Source organism: Syzygium oleosum, unplaced genomic scaffold, assembly GCF_021117445.2.
Source record: "Syzygium oleosum isolate NSW1041296 unplaced genomic scaffold, Sole_v2.1 Sole_v2.05, whole genome shotgun sequence".
In the NCBI taxonomy this organism is placed as follows: Eukaryota; Viridiplantae; Streptophyta; class Magnoliopsida; order Myrtales; family Myrtaceae; genus Syzygium; species Syzygium oleosum.
This window is the reverse complement of record NW_026607489.1, coordinates 4088118-4112829: the sequence shown is the minus strand read 5'-3', so window position 1 is coordinate 4112829 and position 24712 is coordinate 4088118. Positions and strand designations below refer to the sequence as shown.

Genomic DNA, 24712 nt, shown 5'->3' with positions numbered 1-24712 from the left:
GGTAGGTGGCGGCGAAGGACGGCGAGAGGCGGAGGTGGGCGGGTTGCAGCCGGCAGATTGTTTTTTGTTTTTGGAGGGTTCTAGAAAAAATCGTGTCTTGTTTTTGTTCAAAAAACAAAGATTTTTTTTGTTTTTTGTTTCTATTCCAAATTTATCCCCGGATCACTTTTTTGTTCCAGAAACAAAAAAGTAGATTTTTTTTACTAAACGAATTTCTGTTCTTTTTTTGTTCCGGGGAAAAAAAAATAGAAAAACAAAGAAATATAAATGTTACTAAGCAGGCCTTAGTAGGTTATATTATAATGTCACTACAGATCCCGCAGATCCAAATCTAGTACTACAATGATTTCTTTTCTTTCCCATTAACTGTTGAGGTTGGGCCCAAAATAAGTTATCACCGAGCATCATAACATACACGGGTGAATCCAAGGGAGGCTGGTGGGTGCCGTTGCCCCGGTCTTTAGATGTATCGCACAATTTTCACTCATTATACCTAATGAAATTTATTTGGGGTTCATCGCCTCTCAATATGATCTGACCACTGATAAGACAGTAGAATTAGTCTTATGTCACTACTTTTATCGGGTTTGTCATGACTATTAAGATGTCCATCTTTTCAACATCCTTTTCATTTGTTGTCCTAATATTGGGGCGCACTTTAGCTTTTGGCAGTAATACTTGGCACTTTAGCTTTTGGCAGTGAGGAACTTGGAGGGTCAACTTATTTATCATAATTAGGGAAGAGAAAGGTACTGGTCATTGGTCAAAGTATGCTTTCTTTTTCCCATATAGATTTTCGTACTACTGGTCATTGGTCAAAGTATGACCAAAGTATGCTTTCTTTTTCCCATATAGATTTTCGTACTTTTATGTTTTTAACGAGACCCAATCAGTTCTAATGTTGCACCACCAAGTCCTATATAACAAGGTGGAGTGCGGGAACGCGTTATATGCCTAATAATACATAAGAGATCAACTGGAATCTCATGAATGCCATGAAAAATCCTCTTCTCTTGCTATGTTTCTCCCTGGTCTTGTCTTTTTCACTTACATCTTCAGTTCGTCTCACTTTGCGTGAAGGCTCCTCCCTTTCAGTTGATAAACCTGATGACACTTTGACGTCGGAAGATGGTGCTTTTACCGCGGGCTTTTATCCTGTCGGAGAAAATGCTTATTGCTTTGCCATTTGGTTCACCAAACCATCTTGTAGTATCCATAACTGCACCGTAGTTTGGATGGCAAACCGCGACCAGCCCGTCAACGGAAGATCTTCAAAGCTTTCTTTAAGAAAGAATGGTGACCTTGTACTGGTTGAAGCTGATCGTACCGTTGTTTGGGCCACAAGCACCGGTTCATCCTCCGGGTCATCAATGAAGTTGCTGCAACTCCTTGACACTGGCAATCTTGTCCTTCGTGACAAACAGCACGACATTTCATGGCAAAGCTTTGACTCGCCGACCAACACGCTTCTTCCACTACAAAAGCTCACTGGGAACACCCCGCTCGTTTCCTCTCGAAGTAAGAACAACTTTTCTTCTGGCTATTACAGGCTTTATTTCGACAATGATAACCTTCTTCGTCTTCTTTTTGATGGCCCTAAGGTTACCAGTGTCTATTGGCCAGATCCATGGCTTAGTAGTTTGGACACAGGAAGAGCACCTTATAATGATAGTAGAGTTGCAATGCTTGATCCTTACGGGAATTTCACTTCATCTGATAATTTGAAATTCTTAACATCCGATTACGGTGCAAAAGTTCAGAGAAGATTAACGGTCGATTATGATGGTAATGTTCGAGTTTATAGTCGGTCCGAAGGAGAGGAGTGGTTAGTTTCATGGCAAGCCAAATCTGACCCATGCACAATTCATGGCATTTGTGGAAATAATAGCATGTGTACATACCACCCTAGAGAGGGAAGAAGTTGCATTTGTGCTCCCGGATATGAAAGGGAAAACCTTTTCGATTGGACTCGAGGATGCAAGGCTAAATTCAACAGCTTCTGTGACAGCAAAGTCGAAACCGAATTAGTCGAGTTACCACATGCCGATTTTTATGGGTATGACATAGGCTACTTTCCAAGTTATACTCTCGAAATGTGCAAGAAATTATGCTTGGATTTGTGCAATTGCTTGGGTATCCAATTTAAAGACTATAAATGTTTCCCCAAGTTGCTTCTGTTGAATGGTCACTATTCACCCGGTGTTGCTGGGGGCATCCACTTCAAGCTCCCAAAATCCAATCTCTCCTCTTATAAAATACCGAGGATAGAGTACGCTGCTTTGCAATGTCCGGCAAACGAAATTTTGCTACCAAGGACTTACGTAAAACGAAAAGAGAGTTTGGCAATCAAGATTTTGCTCATTTTCGTTGGGGCTATAGCTGGAATGGAGGCCATAGTTGTACTCATGGTTTGGTGCTTCTTATATGCAACCCGCCGAGAGAAAGGTGGAGCTCACATTGATGGATACCACGCTGGGCCAACTGGGTTCAGACGGTTCACGTATGATGAGCTAAAGAAGGCAACACGGAATTTCAGTGAAGAAATTGGAAGAGGAAATGGAGGAAACGTATACAAGGCTGTGTTGTCAGATTGCAGGGTTGCAGCGGTCAAGCGGCTCCATGAGGCTAACCAAGGTGAGAATGAGTTTCTGGCGGAGGTTAGCACCATAGGAAATCTTAACCACATGAACTTGATTGACATGTGGGGGTACTGCATAGAAGGAAAGCACCGGCTTTTGATCTACGAATTCATGGAACATGGTTCCCTAGCGGAAAATTTGTCTTCTCCGACTGAACTCGATTGGTCCAAGAGGTTCGAAATTGCGGTAGGGTCGGCTAGGGGACTCGCTTATCTTCACGAAGAGTGCTTGGAATGGGTTCTTCATTGTGATGTGAAGCCACAAAACATTCTTCTTGATTCCGTGTACCAACCGAAGGTGGCGGATTTTGGACTGTCGAAGATACTCAAGAGGGAGGGCCTGAAGAATTCAAGCTTCTCAAGAATCCGAGGAACTAGAGGTTACATGGCTCCTGAATGGGTTTACAATATGCCAATCACCTCCAAAGTAGACGTCTACAGTTATGGAATTGTTCTGTTGGAGCTGGTGACTGGTTGGAGTCCAACAGGAGGGCTTGCAAATACTGAGAGTGGCGATGAGAATGGGAGCAAAAGGTTGACTTCTTGGGTGAGAGAGAGGAAGAGAACAGGAGTCCCCATGGAAACATGGATAAAGGAAATTGTGGATCCAAGGCTGACAGGGGAATACGACATTAGGAAGATTGAAGTTTTGGTTGCAGTGGCTCTTCAGTGTGTGGAGGAAGACAGAGATGCAAGACCCACCATGAACCAGGTGGTGGAGAAGCTTTTGCGCTCCGGCGATGAAGATGAAGATGAAACAATCCTAGTATAGGTCCTCTATCCCTACCTCTAGAATAAATTACGTTTGTAAGGTAATGATCTTTGCATTTCTACAAGTATAAGGTAATGATAATCCCTGAATGTTTCCAAGTATAAGGTACTAGTCTTTGGATGTATCAAGTCATGAAGTGTGTTACTTTGGCTTTGTCTTTATGTTACTTATTGGGAGAATAACATAAACAATCTCAAACTTTTTCTTATATTGCATTTTATGTACGCTATGTTTTATGATATTCACTTTGCAACTTATAGACTTTGAAAAATACCAACATGCCATGTGATCGAATTTTTAGAACAAATGAAAATGGATGGGGCAAATAATTGTCGGTTTTTATTATTGAAAACATGCAAAGTGCCGGCATAGGTGATCAATTAATACATCCTAGCTTTTCACGTATCCAACGTACATCAAATATCCAGCAAGTCTACAACAAAAGAATCCATAACATGCAACATGACATGGAGACTTCGTTTAATAAAAGCTATTCAGTACATACAATAAAAACAATATAAGAAGAATGTTATGAAATCCATATTTACTTAATAATCATCGTACTTTCATGTCAAGAGAAACATGTAATTTACTAGTAGAAGACCCACAAGTTGTAAAACATTCTATTTTTATTGACGTAAAGATAATTTGTAATTGCTTTTACTTTTTGTGCACTAGTACTATTCCCGTTATTTTAACAAAATCTATGTCATCCTTAGCATATTTCGTTTACACTCTTAATCTTTTCCACGACAAAAAAATGTAGTCACGAACTTTTACTATACATATATATTCTATAGTTTCATTTTATCTTGTATAATTGTGATAATAATTTATGAACTGTTCAATTTATTACACGCATTATTTACTGATTGTTAAAAAATAATAGAATTATTCTTCCAACTTTATTTAGATACTTTTGTATGCAATGTAGTTTTTTCCTCTCTCCCACATGTAAGTTCTATTCAATATATAGATAATAATAATATCTACTGTATCGGGAAGGGTTATCTCTATTTCTATGGAATTCTTCCCTCTTTTCTTCCTATTTTTCTTTTTTGATAATAGTTTTGATATTACAGATACAGAAAAAAAAACACGTATTGCCGTTTAAATTTAATAAATAAAACCAAGTTTAACTTACCCAATAACATTTATTTTCATTAATCTATCCTTATCCCTTCTATTCTTATATAATCCGCTCTCTTACTTTTTCTTTTTCCGACTAAAATTTCACCCCTATTGTTTGAAGTTTATATATGAATACGTATATTCCCGTGGTACCTCGAATTTTTGCAAAACTAAAGGAGGTTAGCCTATCACCTTGGGTTCCTATAATCTAGATTTCCGTTGACCTATTAAAAAAGAATTAAAATATTTTCGGGTTCGCCATCCTACTATTTATTCTCAAGTTGTTGGGAAATCTAAAATTTAAAGTCTTAGTGGTGAGATTAACTAAACCACTTAGGTAAAACTTGGACACATGTTACCTTCTAAAGGAGAGGTCTTACTAAATATACATGACCCACGGTAATTAACCATTTTGCCATTTAGTAGCTCATATGCATTAGGTTCACTCGTGAGTTAGGTACACAATAAATTTTCTCTTTAAAGCATTCTTATTATAGTAATTTGGCATAGACGGAAAATCGAAACTAACATAAGAAGCACCAAATTGTTCTTTATGAGATTGGTCGAATCTACTTTGCGAGAACGAGACCATCAGTTGAAAAGAGAAGTTTCCAAGGGCAACGCAAGTGGAGAGGAAATACAGACTTCTCTAAAAAATCATGAAGAACTTCTTTCTTTTTCCTAATAATGAGGTGTTCTTTTTTAATTTTCTGATAGATCTTGATAATAATAATAATAATATGTTCGAGATACTTTGAACACATCGGTGCCGTCCCGACAAAGAAATTCATTTTTCATATGTCAATTCCGAGTTCATGGAATACTCCAATATCAAGTTGGATGAAAGGGTGAAAAATTAGGAAGATTATTCAAATCTCACAGGTACGTTTTCCAAGGATAATTCCAAGAGGAGTGGTGACGACGTAGAGGCGAGTCATGCATTTGGGAGGGCTTGCCACTTGCAAGCTTTTATTCCACCATCGATGGAGGAAGCACATGGAGGACCACGAACAAGTCTATTCGAAGATTCGGACACAACTTCGAAAGGTCTCAGTCTTACCACAAAATTGTTGTTATACGTGAGAGAAGAGAAGGACCACGAACAAGTCTAAACTGTACTTCTACCCCAGTCCAGTCATCCATAAGTGGCGACTTTAAGTCCGGATAACGCACGGGTAAACTTTTTATACTAAATTAGCGTGTCAATCATAAAGTGACCCTATTTTCATGCCCCTTCTAGTTAGAACACAAAAATTTCATACTAATTGTTTCGTCGGAAATGTCCTCACGACGAAATATAATTCACCGAAAGTCGTTCTTCGGCTCTTAATGAAAGGAGACTGAGTTCTAGATCTAATTCCGGACAGGAGCAATCCAGGCGTAAATAAGAAACTTGATTTATATAGAAAATCTAGACGAATCCATCCAATTGCTGGTCGCGTCCGAAATTACAAAGACTTGAGCAACTACTAAAGAAACTGAAAATGCGAAACTGAGAAATAAAGATTATAACTATGAAAGCTGAAAGTGCGAAACTGGGAAGTAAAGATAAAAGACAATATTTGTTTTTCATGTGTGCCGGGGGGCCCTTTCTATTGGTAATCAGGTGCTATTTATAGCGCAAACTTGGTAACTATTCTTGGTGTTGTATCCAATCTCTATCGTTGATTTTATCTTTACCGTTCATGCGATGACACCTATTTATCAACGGTTATCTTATCTTTTGTACGAAGTGGAAACTGCTTTTGAGCCCATTTAGTCTCTAAAACGTTAACCGTCATCGAGCCCTTTTCTCCATTCGACACCAGTTTATCGGGATGTGAGATTTGAATAATCTTCCTAATCGTTCACCCTTTCATCCAAGTTGATATTGGAGCATTCCATGAACTCAGAATTGACATATGAAAAATGAATTTCTTTGTCGTGACGGCACCGATGTGTTTAAAGCATCTCCAACATATCATTATCATACTTAGTAAAAAAGAAAGGAGAAAATAACACGAATAATCCATAAACTTTAGCTCAATGTGTAATGTGGTTCCTAAACTATATTGCAATGCGATCTCTGAACTTTCAATTGGTTCAATGTTATCCTTAGACTTTTAATATATGATTAATTTAGTTCCTAAACTATAAGAAAATATTCAATGTTGTCTCTGAACTTAAATTAATGGAAGTCTGTATTTCCTCTCCACTTGTGTTGCCTTTGGAAACTTCTCTTTTCTACTGATGGTCTCATTCTCGCAAAGTAGATTCAACCAATCTCATAAAGAACAATTTGGTGCTTCTTACCAAAATATAAGACATATTCTTTGACTTTTGAACTTTTCCCCCTTAATTCTTCTAAATTTACAAAGGTCTTAACCTTTGAAGGAGCTACTAATAAATGAAGTACTTGGTAAAGCATGTCCTTTTCGATTTTCTCTCTAGTCCTTTTCGTACTATACAAAGAATGCTTTCAAAGGGAAAATTCATTGTGTACCTAACTTGCATATGAACCTAATGCATATGAGCTACTGGAAGGCAAAATGGTAATTTGTTGTGGGTCATGTATATTTAGCAAAACCTCTCATCCAGAAGGTAACCTGTGTCCTTAGAGGTACGTGAAAGTGGTAGGGGATCGGGATTTTTGCCAATTAATTCATTACATGCTTTCATACGATCAAAAGTTTAGGGGAGATTTCGTCTATATATAGTTGAACCACCCATATATGCCCCATTGTTTATGCGAGTTCTATAAAATTTCATGGCTCACATATATTTATGCTAGAATTAATACGTTTGGCCTCTTATTAGAAAAGTCTGCAGTCCTACTGATAAGATGGTAAAATATAGACTTGTGTCACTACTTTTATTGGGTTTTTTTATGACTATCAAGATGTCCATCTTTTCAACATCGTTTTCATTTGTTGCCTTAAATTGGGGGCACGTTTAGCTTTTAGCAATAATTCGTTGTAGTCTCACTTGGAAGGTTACCCAAATCCTGATGTGATGTCGTCCCTTTGGCCGATAAGGACGGTCCATTTTAGCCTGTTTCAAGTCCACCGAGTTAGTCCTAAAGTAGACAAAACATCGTTCTAATGAGGTCCTAATTTATTCAAAACTTTAAGGTTGTCAATGTCGAGAAAATCCGTGGTTTGGGGTTAAAATTTTAGCGGTCAAAGTTGTTAAAGTATTATCGTACCTTACTTGACTATTAGGTTCGATTATAAGCCTTATCTATATGTGATCTTCCTTGTTCGAATAGTTTGAGTTTTTGGATTTGATTTGAGCTAAGTTTCCAAAAAAGAAATTAGTTAACTCATCTCTAGTGTTCTTTTGTATCACCTCTGGTGTTATTTTGGCTGGTGTGACATTCTTGTTGCTCTCCGATCTCTTAGCTTTCTTTGGCTCAAGGAAATTGCTTGCAATGTGCCCCTCTTTCTGATAGTAGTAACATCTAAGCGATTTTCTTCTCGCTCTAGATTCGATCTAAATCTGGGTCCGTTGCTAGTGCCCCTCTCTAATCATTGCCTTGCAATTTCTTCTGCCATTCTTTTGAGAACAGCACGGACTTCACTTCCTCTACGGATATAGTCTCATGTCCTCTCATTAGAGAACCACTAAAGTGCTTGCAAGATCATTAATGTCTATATTAAAGTCATTCATTTGATCCTCGATTGATGTTCCCTCAATCATCTTGCATTTGAAGAACCATTAAATCAGGAGAAGTTTCTTCGAGTGATTTTTTCATATAGTGCTTCAAGTTTCGTTCAAACTGCAGCTACACTCTCACTCGTAGCCTTTTCCAAAATATCAGTTTTTTCTTCCACTTTCATACCCTAGGCAAATTTATCATCTTCACCTCCCTCCTACGCTAATGCCAGTACATATCTCCAACGTGAGTTTTGTAGAAGCCAGAGCGATAATCGTTGATAACCAAAATTCTCAGGATATCAATAAGTAGTAACCCTATGTTCTGATACCAATTTGTTACAACTAACGGGAATGCATGAACATATGAAATGATTTGAGTAAAAAATAAATTGCAGAAATAAAACCTAAACACAATGAACTTACTTGGTTCGGCGATATGCCTACTCCATAGGGAGAGATCGACGAGATGGTTCCACTATAATTGGAAAAGAGAATATTACAATCGCTCAAAATGTTTAAACTAAAGCGTTTCCCAATCCTAGGTACCTCAAAACCTACAAGTATCTATCACGTAAGAGGAGTATTCTCGTGCTCTCGGTTCTCTTAAACGATGGCTCTCTAAATTCCTCACAAGTTTCTCTTCTAAAAATGAGCTCTAAGATTAGGATTTCAATAAATCTGGATTGAGATCACTTGGGCGCGATCCCTCTAACATAAATTCGGGTGCTTGGCTACCTCGCCGAAAAAACGCAATAGCTTCTGAACACTATTTGAGTGCCCGACAAGCTTTGTCCGGGTGCCTGAACCTGCTCAACAGCTTGGCCACTCCTTGGCCGAGCGCTTGCCTGGTGGTCTGGTTCGCCCAAGTGCTTGGCGGTTTCCTCACATCTCCCGTTATCTGCTTTCGTCTCCATGCAACCCCACCCCCCCCCCCCCCCCCCCCCTAAAACACTCCGAGAGCCTTGACAAACATATACATGAGCCGATTTTGAGTCAAATGGGAAACTTCGAGCCAAAATCAACAGAGGCTAACTTAGTCAATCGATAAAATAATTCTGTGCTCTAACTAAAGTCGCCACTTATGGATGACTGTACCGGGTAGATGTACATTTTATGTGGACGGTCTTGCTTCTCTTCGAAGTTGTGTCCGAATCTTCGATTAGACTTGTTCGTGGTCCTCCATGTGCTTCCTCCATCAATGGTGGAAGAGAAGATTGCAAGTGGCAAGCCCTCCCGAATGCATGACTCGCCTCTATGTCGTCACCACTCGTCTTGGAATTACCCTTGGAAAACGTACCTGTGAGATTTGAATAATTTTCCTAATCGTTCACCCTTTCATCCAAGTTGATATTGGAGCATTCCATGAACTCGGAATTGACATATGAAAAATGAATTTCTTTGTCGTGACGGCACCGATGTGTTTAAAGCATCTCCAACATATCATTATCATGCTTAGTAAAGAAGAAAGGAGAAAATAGCACAAATAATCCCTAAACTTTGGCCCGATATGTAATGTGGTCCCTGAACTATATTGTAATGCGGTCTTTGAACTTTCAATTGGTTCAATGTGATCCCTAGACTTTTGATATATGATCAATTTAGTCTCTAAACTATAAGAAAATATTCAATGTTGTCGATGAACTTAAATTAATGGAAGTTTGTATTTCCTCTCCACTTGTGTTGCCCTTGGAAACTTCTCTTTTCTACTGATGTTCTCATTCTCGCAAAGTAGATTCAACCAATCTCATAAAGAACAATTTGGTGCTTCTTACCAAAATATAACACATATTCTTTGACTTTTGCACTTTCCCCCCGTAATTCTTCTAAATTTACAAATGTCTTGACCTTTGAAGGAGCTACTAATAAATGAAGTACTTGGTAAAGCATGTCCTTTTCGATTTTCTGTCTAGTCCTTTTCGTACTATACAAAGAATGCTTTCAAAGAGAAAATTCATTGTGTACCTAACTTGCATACGAACCTATTGAATATGAGCGACTAGAAGGCAAAATGGTAAATTGTTGTGGGTCATGTATATTTAGCAAGACCTCTCATCCAGAAGGTAACCTGTGTCCATAGAGGCACGTGAAAGTGGTAAGGGATCGGGATTTTTGCCACGTATCAAAAGTTTAGGGGAGATTTCGTCTATATATAGTTGAACCACCCATATATGCCCCATTGTTTATGCGAGTTCTCTAAAATTCCATGGCTCACATATATTTATGTTAGAATTAATACGTATGGCCTTTTATTAGAGAAGTCTGCAGTCCTACTGATAAGATGGCAAAACATAGACTTATGTCACTACTTTTATTGGGTTTTTTATGACTATCAAGATGTCCAACTTTTCAACATCGTTTTTATTTGTTGCCTTAAATTGGGGGCACGTCTAGCTCTTAGCAATAATACGTTGTAGTCTCATTTGGAAGGTTACCCAAATCCTGATGTGATGTCGTCCCTTTGGCCGATAGGGGCGGTCCATTTTAGCCTGTTTCAAGTCCTCCGAGTTAGTCCTAAAATCGACAAAACATCGTTCTAATGAGGTCCTAATTTATTCAAAACTTTGAGGTTGTCAATGTCGAGTAAATCCGTGGTTTTGGGGTTAAAATTTTAGCGGTCAAAGTCGTTAAAAGTATTATCCTAACTTACTTGACTATTAGGTTCGACTATATGCCTTACGTATACGTGATCTTCCTCCTTCGAATAGTATAAGTTTTTGGATTTGATTTTTTAATATAGTATCAGAGTCAAGTTTCTGCAATCTTCACACATCATATTTATTTTACGTATGCGTGGCTCCCTTTTTTTTTTTTCAATTAGACATGCTTAATTTCTTCCATATGATTGTAACGAAAAGCGGTGTTAAAATATCATGTCACCTCACTTGGGTACTGAATTTGATAAGACCTTATCTACAATGCGCTATCCCAACAATTTATACCTTATGCTTTTGGATTGGAACAATCAATGTATGTCTCAAGTTTTAAAGGGTTACTATCACGAAAACCGCAAACTGATACACTTGTGATAAATTTACCTTTAGTTAATTTCCATTAAATTTTACTGTCAAATTGCCGAATTGGATGACACGTAATAGTTGAGAGGTGTACAAATTTGGGGTTTTACCTCTCCGTTTGTAACAAGTTTGTAAATTTGTGATTTTTCGAGGTATTAATCCAATTTTTCGGAGAATAAATTTGTCACAAGTGTATCATTTTGGGATTTTTGGTGATTAAAAAATTAGTTTGAGGTAAATCTATCACAGATGTACCGATTTTGGGCTTTTCGGATATTAACCCAATTTTAAATGGAGTGACATTGCTACGGTATTTCAATCGCGGGTCCCCCTAACCTCTTCCCTCGGTCCAGTTATTGCCAGAGATTAGGAAAGAGAAAGGTAATGGTCGGTGGTCAAAGTATGCTTTTTTCTCATGAAACACCAACCGAACCCTAATATATCTGCATACATCAATGTTTTGACCAGAGCCAGTTTGTTCCAATGCTCCACCACAAAAAGTTCTATATAACATAGTGCAATTTGGTAACGCCTCATATGCGTAATAGCACATAACAGATCACCTGAAATCCAATCAAAGCCATGAGAAATCCTCTTCTCTTGCTATGTTTCTCACTGTTCTTATCTTTTTCACTTGCATCTTCAGTTCGCCTTACTTTGCTTGAAGGCTCCTCCCTTTCAGTCGATAAACCTGATGATATTTTGGCATCGGAAGACGGTGCTTTTTCTGCAGGCTTTCATTCCGTTGGAGAAAACGCTTATTGCTTTGCCATATGGTTCAGCAAACCATCTTGTAGTATCTATAACTGCACCGTAGTTTGGATGGCAAATCGCGACCAGCCCGTCAACGGAAGATCCTCAAAGCTTTCTTTAAGAAAGAATGGTGACCTTGTACTGATCGATGCTGATCGTGCGGTTGTTTGGGCCACAAGCACTGGTTCATCCTCCCAGTCATCAATGAAGTTGCTGCAACTCCTTGACACTGGCAATCTTGTCCTTCGTGACAAACAGCATGTTGTTTCGTGGCAAAGCTTTGACTCCCCAACCAACACGCTTCTTCCAGACCAAAAGCTCACCCCAGACACACCGCTCGTTTCCTATCGAAGCAAGAACAACGTTTCTTCTGGCTATTACAGGCTTTACTTTGACAACGATAACCTTCTTCGTCTTCTTTTCATTGGCCCTAAGATTAGAAGTGTCTATTGGCCAGATCCATGGCTTAAAAGTTGGGACGCTGGAAGAACAACTTATAATGATAGTAGATTTGCAATGCTTGATCCTTACGGGTATTTCGTTTCATCAGATAATTTGACTTTCTTGACAGCTGATTATGGCACAAAAATTCAGAGGAGATTGACGGTTGATCACGATGGTAGTATTCGGGTTTACAGTCGATCTGATGGAGGGGAATGGATGGTTTCATGGCAAGCCTTTTCTGACCCATGCACAGTTCATGGCATTTGTGGACCTAATAGCCTGTGTACATACCATCCTAGCGAGGGAAGAAGTTGCATTTGTGTTCCGGGATATGAGTGGGAAAACCTTTATGACTGGACTCAAGGATGCAAACCCAAATTCAACAGCTTCTGTGATAGCAAAGTCGAGACCGAATTCGTCGAGTTACCACATTCTGATTTTTACGGGTATGACAAAGGCTTCTTCCCAGGTTATACTCCGGAGATGTGCAAGAAGTTATGTTTGGATTTGTGTAATTGCTTAGGTTTCCAGTATAAATTCTCTAACTGTTACCCCAAGTTATTGTTGTTAAATGGCCGTTATTCACCCAGTGTTGATGGGGGCATCCACTTCAAGCTCCCAAAATTCAATCTCTCCTCTTACGACGTACCGAAAATAGAATATGCAACTCTGCAATGTACTGCCAAAGAAATTATGTTACCAAGGACTTTTCTAAAAAGAAAAGGGAGTTGGGCAGTCAAGATTTTGCTCATTTCTGCTGGGGCAATAGCTGGAGTGGAGGCGATATTGGTACTCATGGTTTGGTTCTTCTTATATAGAACCCGCCCAGAGAAAGGTGGGGCTCACTTCGATGGATACCATGCAGGGCTGACTGGATTCCGACGGTTCACGTACGATGAGCTAAAGAAGGCAACACGGAATTTCAGCGAAGAAATTGGAAGAGGAAGTGGAGGAATTGTATACAAGGCCGTATTGTCAGATTGCAGGGTTGCAGCGGTCAAGCGGCTCAATGTGGCTAACCAAGGAGAGAATGAGTTTCTCGCAGAAGTGAGCACCATAGGAAATCTTAACCACATGAACTTGATTGACATGTGGGGTTACTGCGCACAAGGAAAGCACAGGCTTTTGATCTACGAATTCATGGAACATGGTTCGTTAGCAGAAAATTTGTCATCTCCAACTGAACTCGATTGGAACAAGAGGTTTGAAATTGCCGTAGGGTCAGCCAGGGGACTCGCTTATCTTCATGAAGAGTGCTTGGAATGGGTTCTTCATTGTGATGTGAAACCACAAAACATACTACTTGATTCCACATACCAACCCAAGGTGGCGGATTTCGGACTCTCTAAACTACTCAAGAGAGAGGGCCTCAAGAACTCGAGCTTCTCAAAGATCCGAGGGACAAGAGGCTACATGGCTCCCGAATGGATTTACAACTTCCCAATCACCTCCAAAGTGGATGTGTATAGCTATGGGATTGTCTTGTTGGAGCTGGTGACTGGCAGGAGTCCAACTGGAGAATACGAAAAGATTGAGGCTAGTGATGTGGAGGAGAATCAAACATTGACTTCGTGGGTGCGAGAGAAGAAGAGACTCGGAGTTCCACTGCAGACGTTGATAGAGGAAATTGTGGATCCAAGCGTAAGAGGGGAATATGACATTATGAAGATTGAAATTTTAGTTGCAGTGGCTTTTAAGTGCGTGGAAGAAGACCGAGATGCAAGACCCACCATGAGCCAAGTGGCTGAGATGCTTCTACGTTGTGAAGAAGATGTGTAGTCAGAAAATGATACAAGCCAGGGTCCTTAGTTGTGTCTACATATGTCATCGATCCATATACAATCATAGGGTCATAGTCATTACATATCTACAGGTATAAGGCAGAAGTTTCGGGATGTAATCCCTTTGGATGTACGAAATCATGAAAGTTAGTGTCACTTTGCCTGTGTGTCCTTGGCATATTGCCTTAAATTGAAAGCGACATTGTAGAAGCAAATATACTAGTTATAGTTAAGGCCGAAGCCGAGAAAATGCTCGCTGCTATGTTCGTCGCGTGACAATCAACTTCAATTCTGTGATTGCCACATGGTGTACACATTCACTAATTAAATTAGCATTACTTTAGTGATTTGCCATCTTCAACTTTTATCAGTTACTAATTTAAATAAAAAATAGATCAAAAGAAAGTATCTTCAAATGTATTCTTAAATGTATTCCATCAAAACAACAATTGCAAGTTTTTTGAAAGTTCACATTTTATCTAGTTTTATGTTTAAAAATCCACTTATTCCAAATATAACTTTTGTGGTTTGATGCATATTTGTTAAGCACAAATATGAAAACGACAGTAGTTTTGTCCAAAATCCACTTAATTTGAAATCAAGATACTTTCAGAAAAAAAATTTAATTACAAATAAGTGCGTGAGTTTTAATTTATTGGTTTATTATTCAAAAATTAGTCAAATACATAAATTCAATTTTACAATTATCCAAGTGAAATTTAAAATAGAATGAATATTGTTAAATCCAATATTATGGAGAATCAACCAAGCATGTTTTAAAGGCAGGAAAATTGTCCAAAAAGTCCTAAACCTATTGTACGGCAGCCAATTAAGTCCTAAACCTTTCAATATTACCAATTCAATCCTAAACCTTTTAAAAAGTTGCCAATTCAGTCATAAACTTTTCAATCGCGTCAATTTAGTCATAAACCTATTGACTATTTGCCAATTTAGTCCTGTCACGACCAACCTCCGACTTTTTGGCATAAAAAGGGGGGTCTCGTCTGGTACGCGCTAAGTCTATGTTTGGGACTTAACTCAGGCTCTCCCAAGCCCATATCATAGCGTGACTTAAAGTTTAGGTTTTTAACTTGCAAATGGTTTTTATTTAGGAGTCGCCACTAATCGGTTTGGGGTAAGTCGATTAGACACCCAAGTAAAGTGACGGGAGAATCATCCTACTCCTATGAACCAGAGATTAAATGAGTTCGGGGATTTGGTTACGCTAGTTGAATAACTAGTGCCCTTTCGGTACCTTTTTACCCTATTCATTTCAGAAAACATTTGTCAGGCAATTTAGATTGATTTTAGGACCTTTTTCCTAACATGTGAGGTGATCAAACGAGTACTCAATCATTAACGATTAGCAGTCAAGATAGATATGCAGCCTAGGGCTTTAACCCTAACTAAGGCGATAGCATTCAAAATACAATAATTTGTGCAATTATATTCTAATTAAAAACAACATGCATAATAATATTACAACGGTAGTGAAATTAACATGCAAAATACTATTGCATAGCCCTATAGGATTATCCGATTTAAACATGATCATTAAACAAATAATTCACATAATTTAGAAAAATATTCAAAAAAATACTAATTTCTAAACTATTTCCTAATTTTAAAAGAAGAAAAAAAATTATATATTTTTATTTTTTATTTTTTAGAGATGATAATAATAATAATAATAAATACGGCAAAAAATTTTAATTTTTTAAAATTTTTTTGAAAATATTTTTTTAAAAATAAAATATGATATTAATATAATATTAAAAACCAGATTAGGTCGACAGACCTAGGTCGGGTCAAATCCGACTCGGGTCAACGAATCCGGTCCAAAGCGTTGATCCGGGTCGAATCTTCGGATCCGAACCGGGTTAAGCAGTCAACCCGAGTCATTGACCCGGATCATGAATCGGGTCAAGTCGGTTCCCGTGTGGACAAGCACGCGGGGACGCCGGCTGAGCAAAAATCGGCCATTCATTGGCCAACCCATGCCAGCTCCAGCCTAAATCCGGCCTCTATGGACCACCACCGAGCTCCTATAGCCACTTAGCTCGCCGTCCGGCCACATGCTTGCCGGCCGGCGAGCAAAATCAAATCATCCTCGTTGAGGCATTTCGTCGAGCACCTGGCGTGTAGAGACAAAATGAAGCAACTTTGACCTACTTCGGGGCTCCGGCATCTTCCGGCGACCTACTCTTGCCTTCGGCGACGACGTATGGACTACGGGGAATGACGGTATGGATCGGAATTCGTGTGAAACGGCCGGCGCGAGTCCTGGCCAAACCTTACTAAAAAATAGGGGCAAACAGGGCTTTGGTGAGATCGGGAAGACTCACCGATCGGTACCGCTTCCGGGGGGATCTCCGGTCATCCTGTTGGCAACGACGGGGTTGCTGGTACTCCTCGGCGACTTGCAGACTCTCTTGTTTAGCTCTCAAATCCATGAAAATCTCTCTCTCTCTCTCTCTCTCTCTCTCTCTCTCTCTCTCTCTCTCTCTCTCTCTCTCTCTCTCTGTCTCTCTTTGTGTTCTGCCTTAAATCCTCCCCTATCTCTATCAATTCTCCGGCTTTTATAGGGGTCGCCGGCCACCTGTCCCGCCCCAGAAGTCATGGCCGTAATGGCCTTGCATCGGCCAAAGACTGAGCCACGACTGTGGTGGCCACCCTAGGCTGGTGCAGGGAGGGAAATGGCACCTCTGCTTCTTGACTTACATGGCCACCAAAAGGGGAAGAGGAGAGGGGGAGAGACCGGGAAAGGGGGAGAGATTGGACTAGCCATCAATGCCCTCCCTCGCTGCTCCCTTACCTGCCCGTTGTGGCTGATCGGGACGTCGAGGCTTTTCCATCGTCCGTTGGCTCGATGGCCAAAAATAGAGGAAGACAGAGGAGGAAGATCAGCAGCGGGGAGAGAAGGAAAAGGAAGAGTTGGGCCGGGCCGGGCCGGGCTTAGATCGCGCGGAGGGGAGAGAAAAAAAAAAAAAGAAGCAGGCTGGGCCCACGCGGGGGGAAAAAGAAAGGGTCGGGTTGACCCGGTCCGACCCGAATTTTTTTTTAAATTTTTATAATTTTTGTTAAAAAAATTATAATTTTGTAATTTTTTTTAAAGTTAATTAAGAAAATATGCTCTAATAGGCCCTATTAATGTAAATGTGTCTAATGTCTATATGCAATGCAATTAGATAAAAATAATATATTTTTTGTTTTAGGAATTGATTAAGAAATTAACTCCTAAATTTTGCATAGCTAATTTTGGACAAAAATTAGAAAATAGGTGTCATCAACTGCCCCTCTTTGAAGGTGAGCTTACAAAAGTTGAGCTAGTAGAGATTGCATTCAAAGATAAAATGACATCTAAATTTGACCCATGCATGTACGATGAATGTTATTTTTGGCAGGACCATGGGTCATATTTTTTATTATGCGATATAAGATGATTCATGCTAAAGCAAATAAAGACATACCTAAGACTACTTACCTTGCCATGAGAGTAGAATAATTTTGCGCAGTTGATATTGTATGTCGAGGACCCGAACCTATCTTCGATCGCCTTGACTAGATTTCACTTGTCTATGACCCGAATCTATCTTCGGTCGCCTTGATGAGATTTTGTTTGTTTAGGACCCAAACCTATCTTCGACAGCCTTGATAGGGTTTTGCTTTGTCGAAGTACCCGCATCTTATCAAAGGTACCTGAAAAGGCTTTGAAGTAAATTTGAGCGGAAGTTGATCGTTCTACGAAGATCTGGAAAGTGCGAATCACAAAACCTCGACCCCCAATCGAACCTGTGATTGGTAACCTCGGTATAAACATGACCTGTTGACGAACTTGTGTCAACCAATCGACGTTATAGACGCCACGAACAAGAGAATTCGCTATCCTGCTTGATTAGTCGAATCGACCGCCACAAGGAAGACCTTGATAAGGTCAAGTCCATAGAGAACTCAAAGAAGAGAAGAACCTCTCGTCGTATTAAACTGAATCATCCCTTCTAAAGAAACCCTAAACACCCTTTTTATATGGTGTTCACCCTAAACGCAAAATTACAAAAACGCCACTAGAATTAATAAAAACGCTTAAATAAAAAAAACTTTAAAAAAAACCATCAAAACTACTCTGAAACGCGAAAAAAACGACATTCGTCACGGCATTAGCGGTGAGTATTAATCAGCGGCCCGTTTCCTTGCAACTGACCAAATTTGATCGTGTTGCGCCAAGAAGTCCAAGATTCTTCAAGTCCCGATCCAAGATCGCTTCCACTCCAAAGATCTCGAACCATAATACCAACAGCTTGCTTGAATTGCTTCGCCCTTGCTTGAGTAATCGGACCAAGAGGATAGGACAATGGGTCCCTAGCACCTCCTCCTCGATATGTCACGATATCCACATCATTCCCTCCCTCGTGCAAAGGATTTGTCCTAAAATCATCTTCTGCATCGAAAAAAGTTAAGTCAGAAACATTGAAAGTAGTACTAATACCATACTCACCTGGAAGGTCAAGCTTGTAGGCATTATCGTTAACCCTCTCCAACACCATAAATGGTCCATCCCCTCGCGGTTGTAACTTAGAAAGTCACCGCTTGGGAAAACGCTCCTTGCGCATATGAACCCAAACCCAATTGCCGGGCTCAAACACTACTTTCTTGCGCCCTTTGTTGGCTTGCTTTGCATATTGCTTGGTCTTGTGCTCAATATTCAACTGCGTCTTCTCATGCAATGCCTTGACAAATTCGGCCTTCCTAGAACCATCTAAGTCCATACGCTCATCAATAGGCAAATGGGTTAAATCCAATGGAGTTAAAGGATTAAAGCCATAACCAACTTCAAACGGTGTAAATTTAGTAGCAGAATGCATGCTCCTGCTATATGCAAACTCAACATGTGGCAAACAATCTTCCCAACACTTTATGTTCTTTTTAATTATAGCACGCAACAATACCCCTAAAGTTCTATTAACTAGCTCAGTTTGACCATCAGTTTATGGATGACAAGTAGTAGAAAATAAAAGCTGTGTACCTAACTTCTTCCATAATATTTTCCAAAAGTAGCTAAGAAATTTAGTGTCTCAATCAGAAACAATGGACCTAGGCATGCCATGCAAACGCACAATCTCACGAAAGAACAAATCAGCAACATGAGATGCGTTATCGATTTTGTGACAGGGTATAAAATGAGCCATCTTTGAAAACCGATCAACAACCACTTAAATAGAATTCCAACCATGCTTAGACCTAAGCAATCCTAACACAAAATCCATTGAAATATCAACCCACAGATGCTTCGGAATAGGCAAAGACGTATACAAGCCATGTGGTTTAGTTGTAGACTTAGCTTGTTTACATGCAATACATCTCTCACAAATACGTGTGACATCTCCTTTTATGTGTGGCCCATAAAAATGTTTATACAGCACTTCATAAGTTTTATTAATGCCAAAATGTCCCATTAAGCCACCACCATGCGCCTCTCGCACCAACAACTCACGCAAAGAACATTTAGGCAAACATAACTTTTTCTCACGAAAGAAATAGCCATTATGCCTATAGAATTTTTCAAATGCAGCGTGTTCACAAGCTTCAAACAATCTTCCAAAGTCTTCATCATTAGTATATAAGTCCTTGATATGCTCAAAACCTAAACATTTTGCTCCTAGAGTAATTAGAATTGTGTACCTTCGAGAAAGTGCATCGGCTGCCACATTTTCCATACCTTTCTTGTACTTGATCGCATATGGAAAAGTCTCGATGAACTCCATCCATTTGGCATGTCTTTTATTCAACTTTTGCTATCCCTTCAAGTATTTTAAGGTCTCGTGGTCAGTGTGGATCACAAACTCTTTTGGCCATAGGTAATGTTGCCAAGTCTCCAAGGCTCGCACCAAAGCATATGTCTCCTTATCGTAAGTAGGATAATTCAATGTTGCTCCACTTAATGTCTCGCTGAAATAAGCTATGGGACGTCCTCCTTGCATTAACACGGCTCCAATTCCTATACCAAAAGCATCGCACTCTATCTCAAAAGCAGCACCGAAATTCGGCAAAGATAACAAAGGAGTGCTAGTCAACTTATCTTTTAACAGATTGAACGCTCTCTCTTGCTCTTCTCCCCATGTGAAACCCACATGCTTCTTGATAACTTCGGTCAAAGGTGCGGCAATGGTGCTAAGTCTTTCACGAATCATCGATAAAAACTTGTTAAGCCATGAAAGCTACGCACCTCACCCACAATCTTAGGTGTCAGCCACTCACGGATTGCTTTCACCTTTTCCTCATCAACCTATATACCATCAGCACTAACAACAAACCCTAGAAACACTAATTTGTTAGTCACAAAAGACCATTTCTTTCGGTTAGCATATAATTGCTCGGTCCTTAAAATCTCCAAAACAGCTCGGACATGTTCAATGTGGTCATCAAGGCTTCGGCTATATATCAAGATATCATCAAAATAGACAACTACAAATTGACCAATAAAAGCACGCAATACATGGTTCATAAGTCACATAAACGTGCTAGGTGCATTAGTTAGTCCAAATGGCATGACTAACCACTCATACAACCCATACTTGGTTTTAAATGCAGTTTTCCATTCATCCCCTTTTTCCATCCTAATTTGATGATAACCACTTCTCAAATCGATCTTAGTAAATATGCTAGCACCATGCAATTCATCCAACATGTCATCTAACCTAGGAATAGGGTGTCGATATTTTACCGTTATGTTATTGATTGCTCGGCAATCAACACACATTCGCCATAACCCATCCTTCTTTGGCACCAACAAAACAAGGACGGTGCACGGGCTAAGACTCTTTCGCATATACCCGCGCTCCAATAGTTCACTAACTTGCCGTTGAAGTTCCTTTGTCTCCTCGGGATTGCTTCGATATGCGGGTCAGTTAGGCATTGGCGCACCATGTATCAAATCGATTAGATGTTCTATGCCTCGAATCGGGGGTAACACTTCAGGAAGCTCATCATGAAAGACATCTTCAAATTCCTGCAATAAAGACACAATAGAGCTAGGCAAACTCGGGTCCATATCGTTAGTAGTAAACAGTGCCTCCTTATACAAAAGTACAAGCATCGGTAGGTCCAGAATTAAAGCTCTCCTCATTTCGCTCGATTTTGTATAGAAATTCTTTTGCCTCTCTTCTTTTCTTTCTCCTTTTCCCTCGGCTTTTACCACTCTTATTCCCTCGATCTCTCCTTTTCCTTACGTCTCGGTCTCTCCTCGTAAACCCTCAGTTCTCTCACCTTTCTCTCCCTCTCAGCCTCATGTTTTAGTTTCAATTGATCCTCATACACCTCACTAGGTGTCATTGGCATCAAGGTATAAGTCTTCCGATTCATTACCAATGAATATCGGTTAGTGTACCCATCATGATGGACCTTCCGATCATATTGCCATGGCCTACCAAGTAAAACATGGCCCGCTTGCATAGGTACAACATCACACACCACCTCGTCCTTATATCTTCCTATCTCAAATGGAACTCGGACTTGCTTCGACACCTTCACCTCACCACTATCATTCAACCATTGAAGTCTATATGGTCTAGGGTATTTTGCAGTCTTTAACCCCAACTTCTCCACCATGGTACAACTTGTCACATTCGCACAACTGCCCCCATCAATAATCAAACTACAAATCTTGCCATTCACCACGCATCGTGTATGGAATAAATTGTCACGTTGCTGGTGTTGATCCTCCTCCTTGGCTTGAACACTAAGAGAACGCCTAACCACCATCAATTCACCCTTTGCTGGCATCTCAACATCACTACAATCCTCCAATGGTGGCATGTCATCATCCTCTTCCTCCCTCTCACTTTCTGATTCAACATCATTATGCCCAGTCATGATCATCACCCTCCTATTAGGGCACTGATTTGCCAAATGACTCCTGCCCAAACACTTGAAACATTTAATATCACGAGTCTTAGCATTAGGGTTTTCAGTTTTACCTGAAGCCGGATTTGAACCAACTTTGCCATCCTTCTCTTTCTCCTTTCAGCCTTGGTGTTGTTTCCCTTCCAATTCGGCTTCTCATCTCTCTTCCAATGGGACTTCCAATTCGAGCATGAACCTCCACTACTCTTGTAATTTCGGTCCAACTTCAATTGCCTCTCAACTTTGATGGCCTTGTCCACCAATTCCTCCAACTCAACATAATGTTGCAGCTCCACCACCCTCGCTATATCTCGGCTTAAACCACTAAAAAATCGTGACATTGTGGCTTCACGGTCTTCTACCATATTAGCACGGATCAAGGTAATCTCCTCTCCTTATGGTACTCTTCCACGCTCCTATTACCTTGTGTAGCTTATGGAACAAGTCTCGGTGGTAATGGCTCAGTACAAAACGCCTCCTCATGACTATTTTCATCTCATCCCACGTGTCTATCGGCCTCTCACCATTGCGCCTCCTGCTAGTCACAAGCTAATCCTACCAAATTATAGCATAATCAGTGAATTCAACAGCTGTGATTTTTACCTTCTTAAGCTCGGAATATCGTTGGCAGTCAAATACCAATTCTATTTTTTTTCCCACTCTAGATACGCATCACGATTATTCTTTCCTTGAAAAGATGGAATCTTCATCTTGATGTTACCAAGCTCATCATCTTCTCGATGTCTAACCCCTCGGCCTCGTCCTCCGTTCCACCTCCCAAACCGGTCATCTCGGTCTTCCTCCATCTCGGCCTCAAACTCATCATCAAATTGCCACTGCCATCTAGGTCGTGTTCTAGATTCATCTCGCTGATTTCGCGGCCTCCCCCATGGTGGCTCTCGATCTCCGTCAAGCCTCGTCTTACATCCCATAACTCGGGTACTAAGTACTTCAAGTTGCAATCTCAACTGTTGAATGCCTTCCAAAATTACATCATCCCTTTGTTTGGAAGCATCCTTCTTTTGATTTACGCTTTCTTGATCGTGTGACATGATTTACCTACAAGAAAATGTTAGAAATAAAAGAAATCTCACCAAACACTCCCTCACGTGTTTTGCTCAAGGTATTTGTCGCTCCCCCTTGTGTTTAACTCAAACTCAATGTCGGCTTTTTTTTCCTCAATTAAGCTCACATACTCTTACCTTTGACCTCTAGTATTCCCTTCTCACAAGCTCTTTATCGGACTAAAAACCGTTTTCTCACCCACCTCACAACAATCGACCAAACCACCAAGCAGGATCAAAATAATTTGTCAACCTTTCACTAATTGTCAAATTCAAACTCAATTTTGATACTTTTTTTAAAAATTCAGTTCGGTCCAACTAACAAACGAGTCATCTTCTCGATTCTTTTCGGTTGATTTTTTTTTGTTCGGCTTGCTTTTTTTTTTAGGCCGAAACCTTTTTTTATTTTACGAACTCAAATACAATCAAAACACATTAGGACCGAAAAGAAAAAAAAAATGCAGCAAGAACGATTTGGATCCCCAATTCGGTTAAAATCTGAGATACTAGTTCAATAATTCTCAATTTGCTGAATGAAAGTAACAAAGTTAGGATAACTAAACCTTGTAGAACCTGGGCTCTGATACCAGATGAAGTAAATCTGAGCGGAAGTTGATCGTTCTACGAAGATCTAGAAAGTGCGAATCGCAAAACCTCGACCCCCAATCGAACCTGTGATTGGTAACCTCGGTATAAACGTAACCTGTTGACGAAGTTGTGTCAACCAATTGACGTTATAAACGCCACGAACAAGAGAATTCACTATGCTGCTCGATTAGTCGAATCGATCGCCACAAGGAAGACCTTGATAAGGTCAAGTACACAGAGAACTCAAAAAAAAGAAAAACCTCTTGTCATATTAAACTGAATCATCCCTTCTAAAGAAACCCTAAACACCATTTTTATATGGTGTTAACCCTAAACGCAAAATTACGAAAACGCCACTAGAATTAATAAAAGCGCTTAAATAAAAAAAACTTTAAAAAAAACTATCAAAACTACTCTGAAATGCGAAAAAAACGACATCCGTCACGGCATTAGCGGTGAGTATTAATCAGAGGCCCGTTTCCTTGCAACTGACCAAATTTGATCGTGTTGCGCCAAGAAGTCCAAGATTGTTCAAGTCCCGATCCAAGTTCGCTTCCACTCCAAAGATCTCGAACCATGATGCCAACAACTTGCTCGAATTGCTTTGCCCTTGCTCGAGTATTCGGACCAAGAGGATAGGACAATGGGTCCCTAGCACCTCCTCCTCGATATGGCACGATGTCCACATCAAGCTTGATGTGAATAGAGGGGGTCGATCATATGTTCAGGAGGGGTACTATAATAATCGTAGGTACCTGGTGAACAAAGAGGTCAGTCCAATGTTCGAGGGGTACCATAACAATCGTAGGTACGTGGTGAACAGAAGGGTCAGCCCAATGTTCGAGGGATACCATAACAATCGTAGGTACATGGATTTTTGGAACCGGACATAGGTAGAAGATACTTACCTAGGCACGTTCCTGCCTCTTGAGGGCATGTCTCTTGTCAGACAAGTTTTCGTGCAAGAGCATATATATTCATCGAAGAAATAG

General features: G+C 40.0%; 2 protein-coding genes and 1 pseudogene across 3 annotated transcripts; 2 read left to right on the top strand and 1 right to left on the bottom strand.

The window, feature by feature from the left end:
• The first annotated feature begins 986 nt into the window (after positions 1-986).
• LOC115665554 (putative receptor protein kinase ZmPK1) lies at positions 987-3411 on the top strand. Its single transcript, XM_030587419.2, has one exon. The coding sequence runs from the start codon at positions 987-989 to the stop codon at positions 3408-3410; it is 2424 nt and encodes an 807-aa protein (XP_030443279.1). The 3' UTR covers position 3411.
• Positions 3412-11637: 8226 nt separating this feature from the next.
• Positions 11638-14530, top strand: LOC115685608 (putative receptor protein kinase ZmPK1). Of its 2 annotated transcripts, none has more exons than XM_030610688.2 (2): positions 11638-12834; positions 12979-14530. In XM_030610688.2, the coding sequence occupies exons 1-2, from the start codon at positions 11774-11776 to the stop codon at positions 14165-14167; spliced, it is 2250 nt and encodes a 749-aa protein (XP_030466548.1). In that variant the 5' UTR covers positions 11638-11773; the 3' UTR covers positions 14168-14530. The 2 variants fall into 2 exon arrangements, with proteins under 2 accessions (XP_030466548.1, XP_030466549.1); XM_030610689.2 differs by having other exon boundaries at positions 12427-12834; positions 13254-14530.
• A 3796-nt stretch (positions 14531-18326) lies between these two features.
• On the bottom strand, positions 18327-23000 carry LOC115685630 (uncharacterized; annotated as a pseudogene).
• Between the last annotated feature and the right edge of the window lie 1712 nt (positions 23001-24712).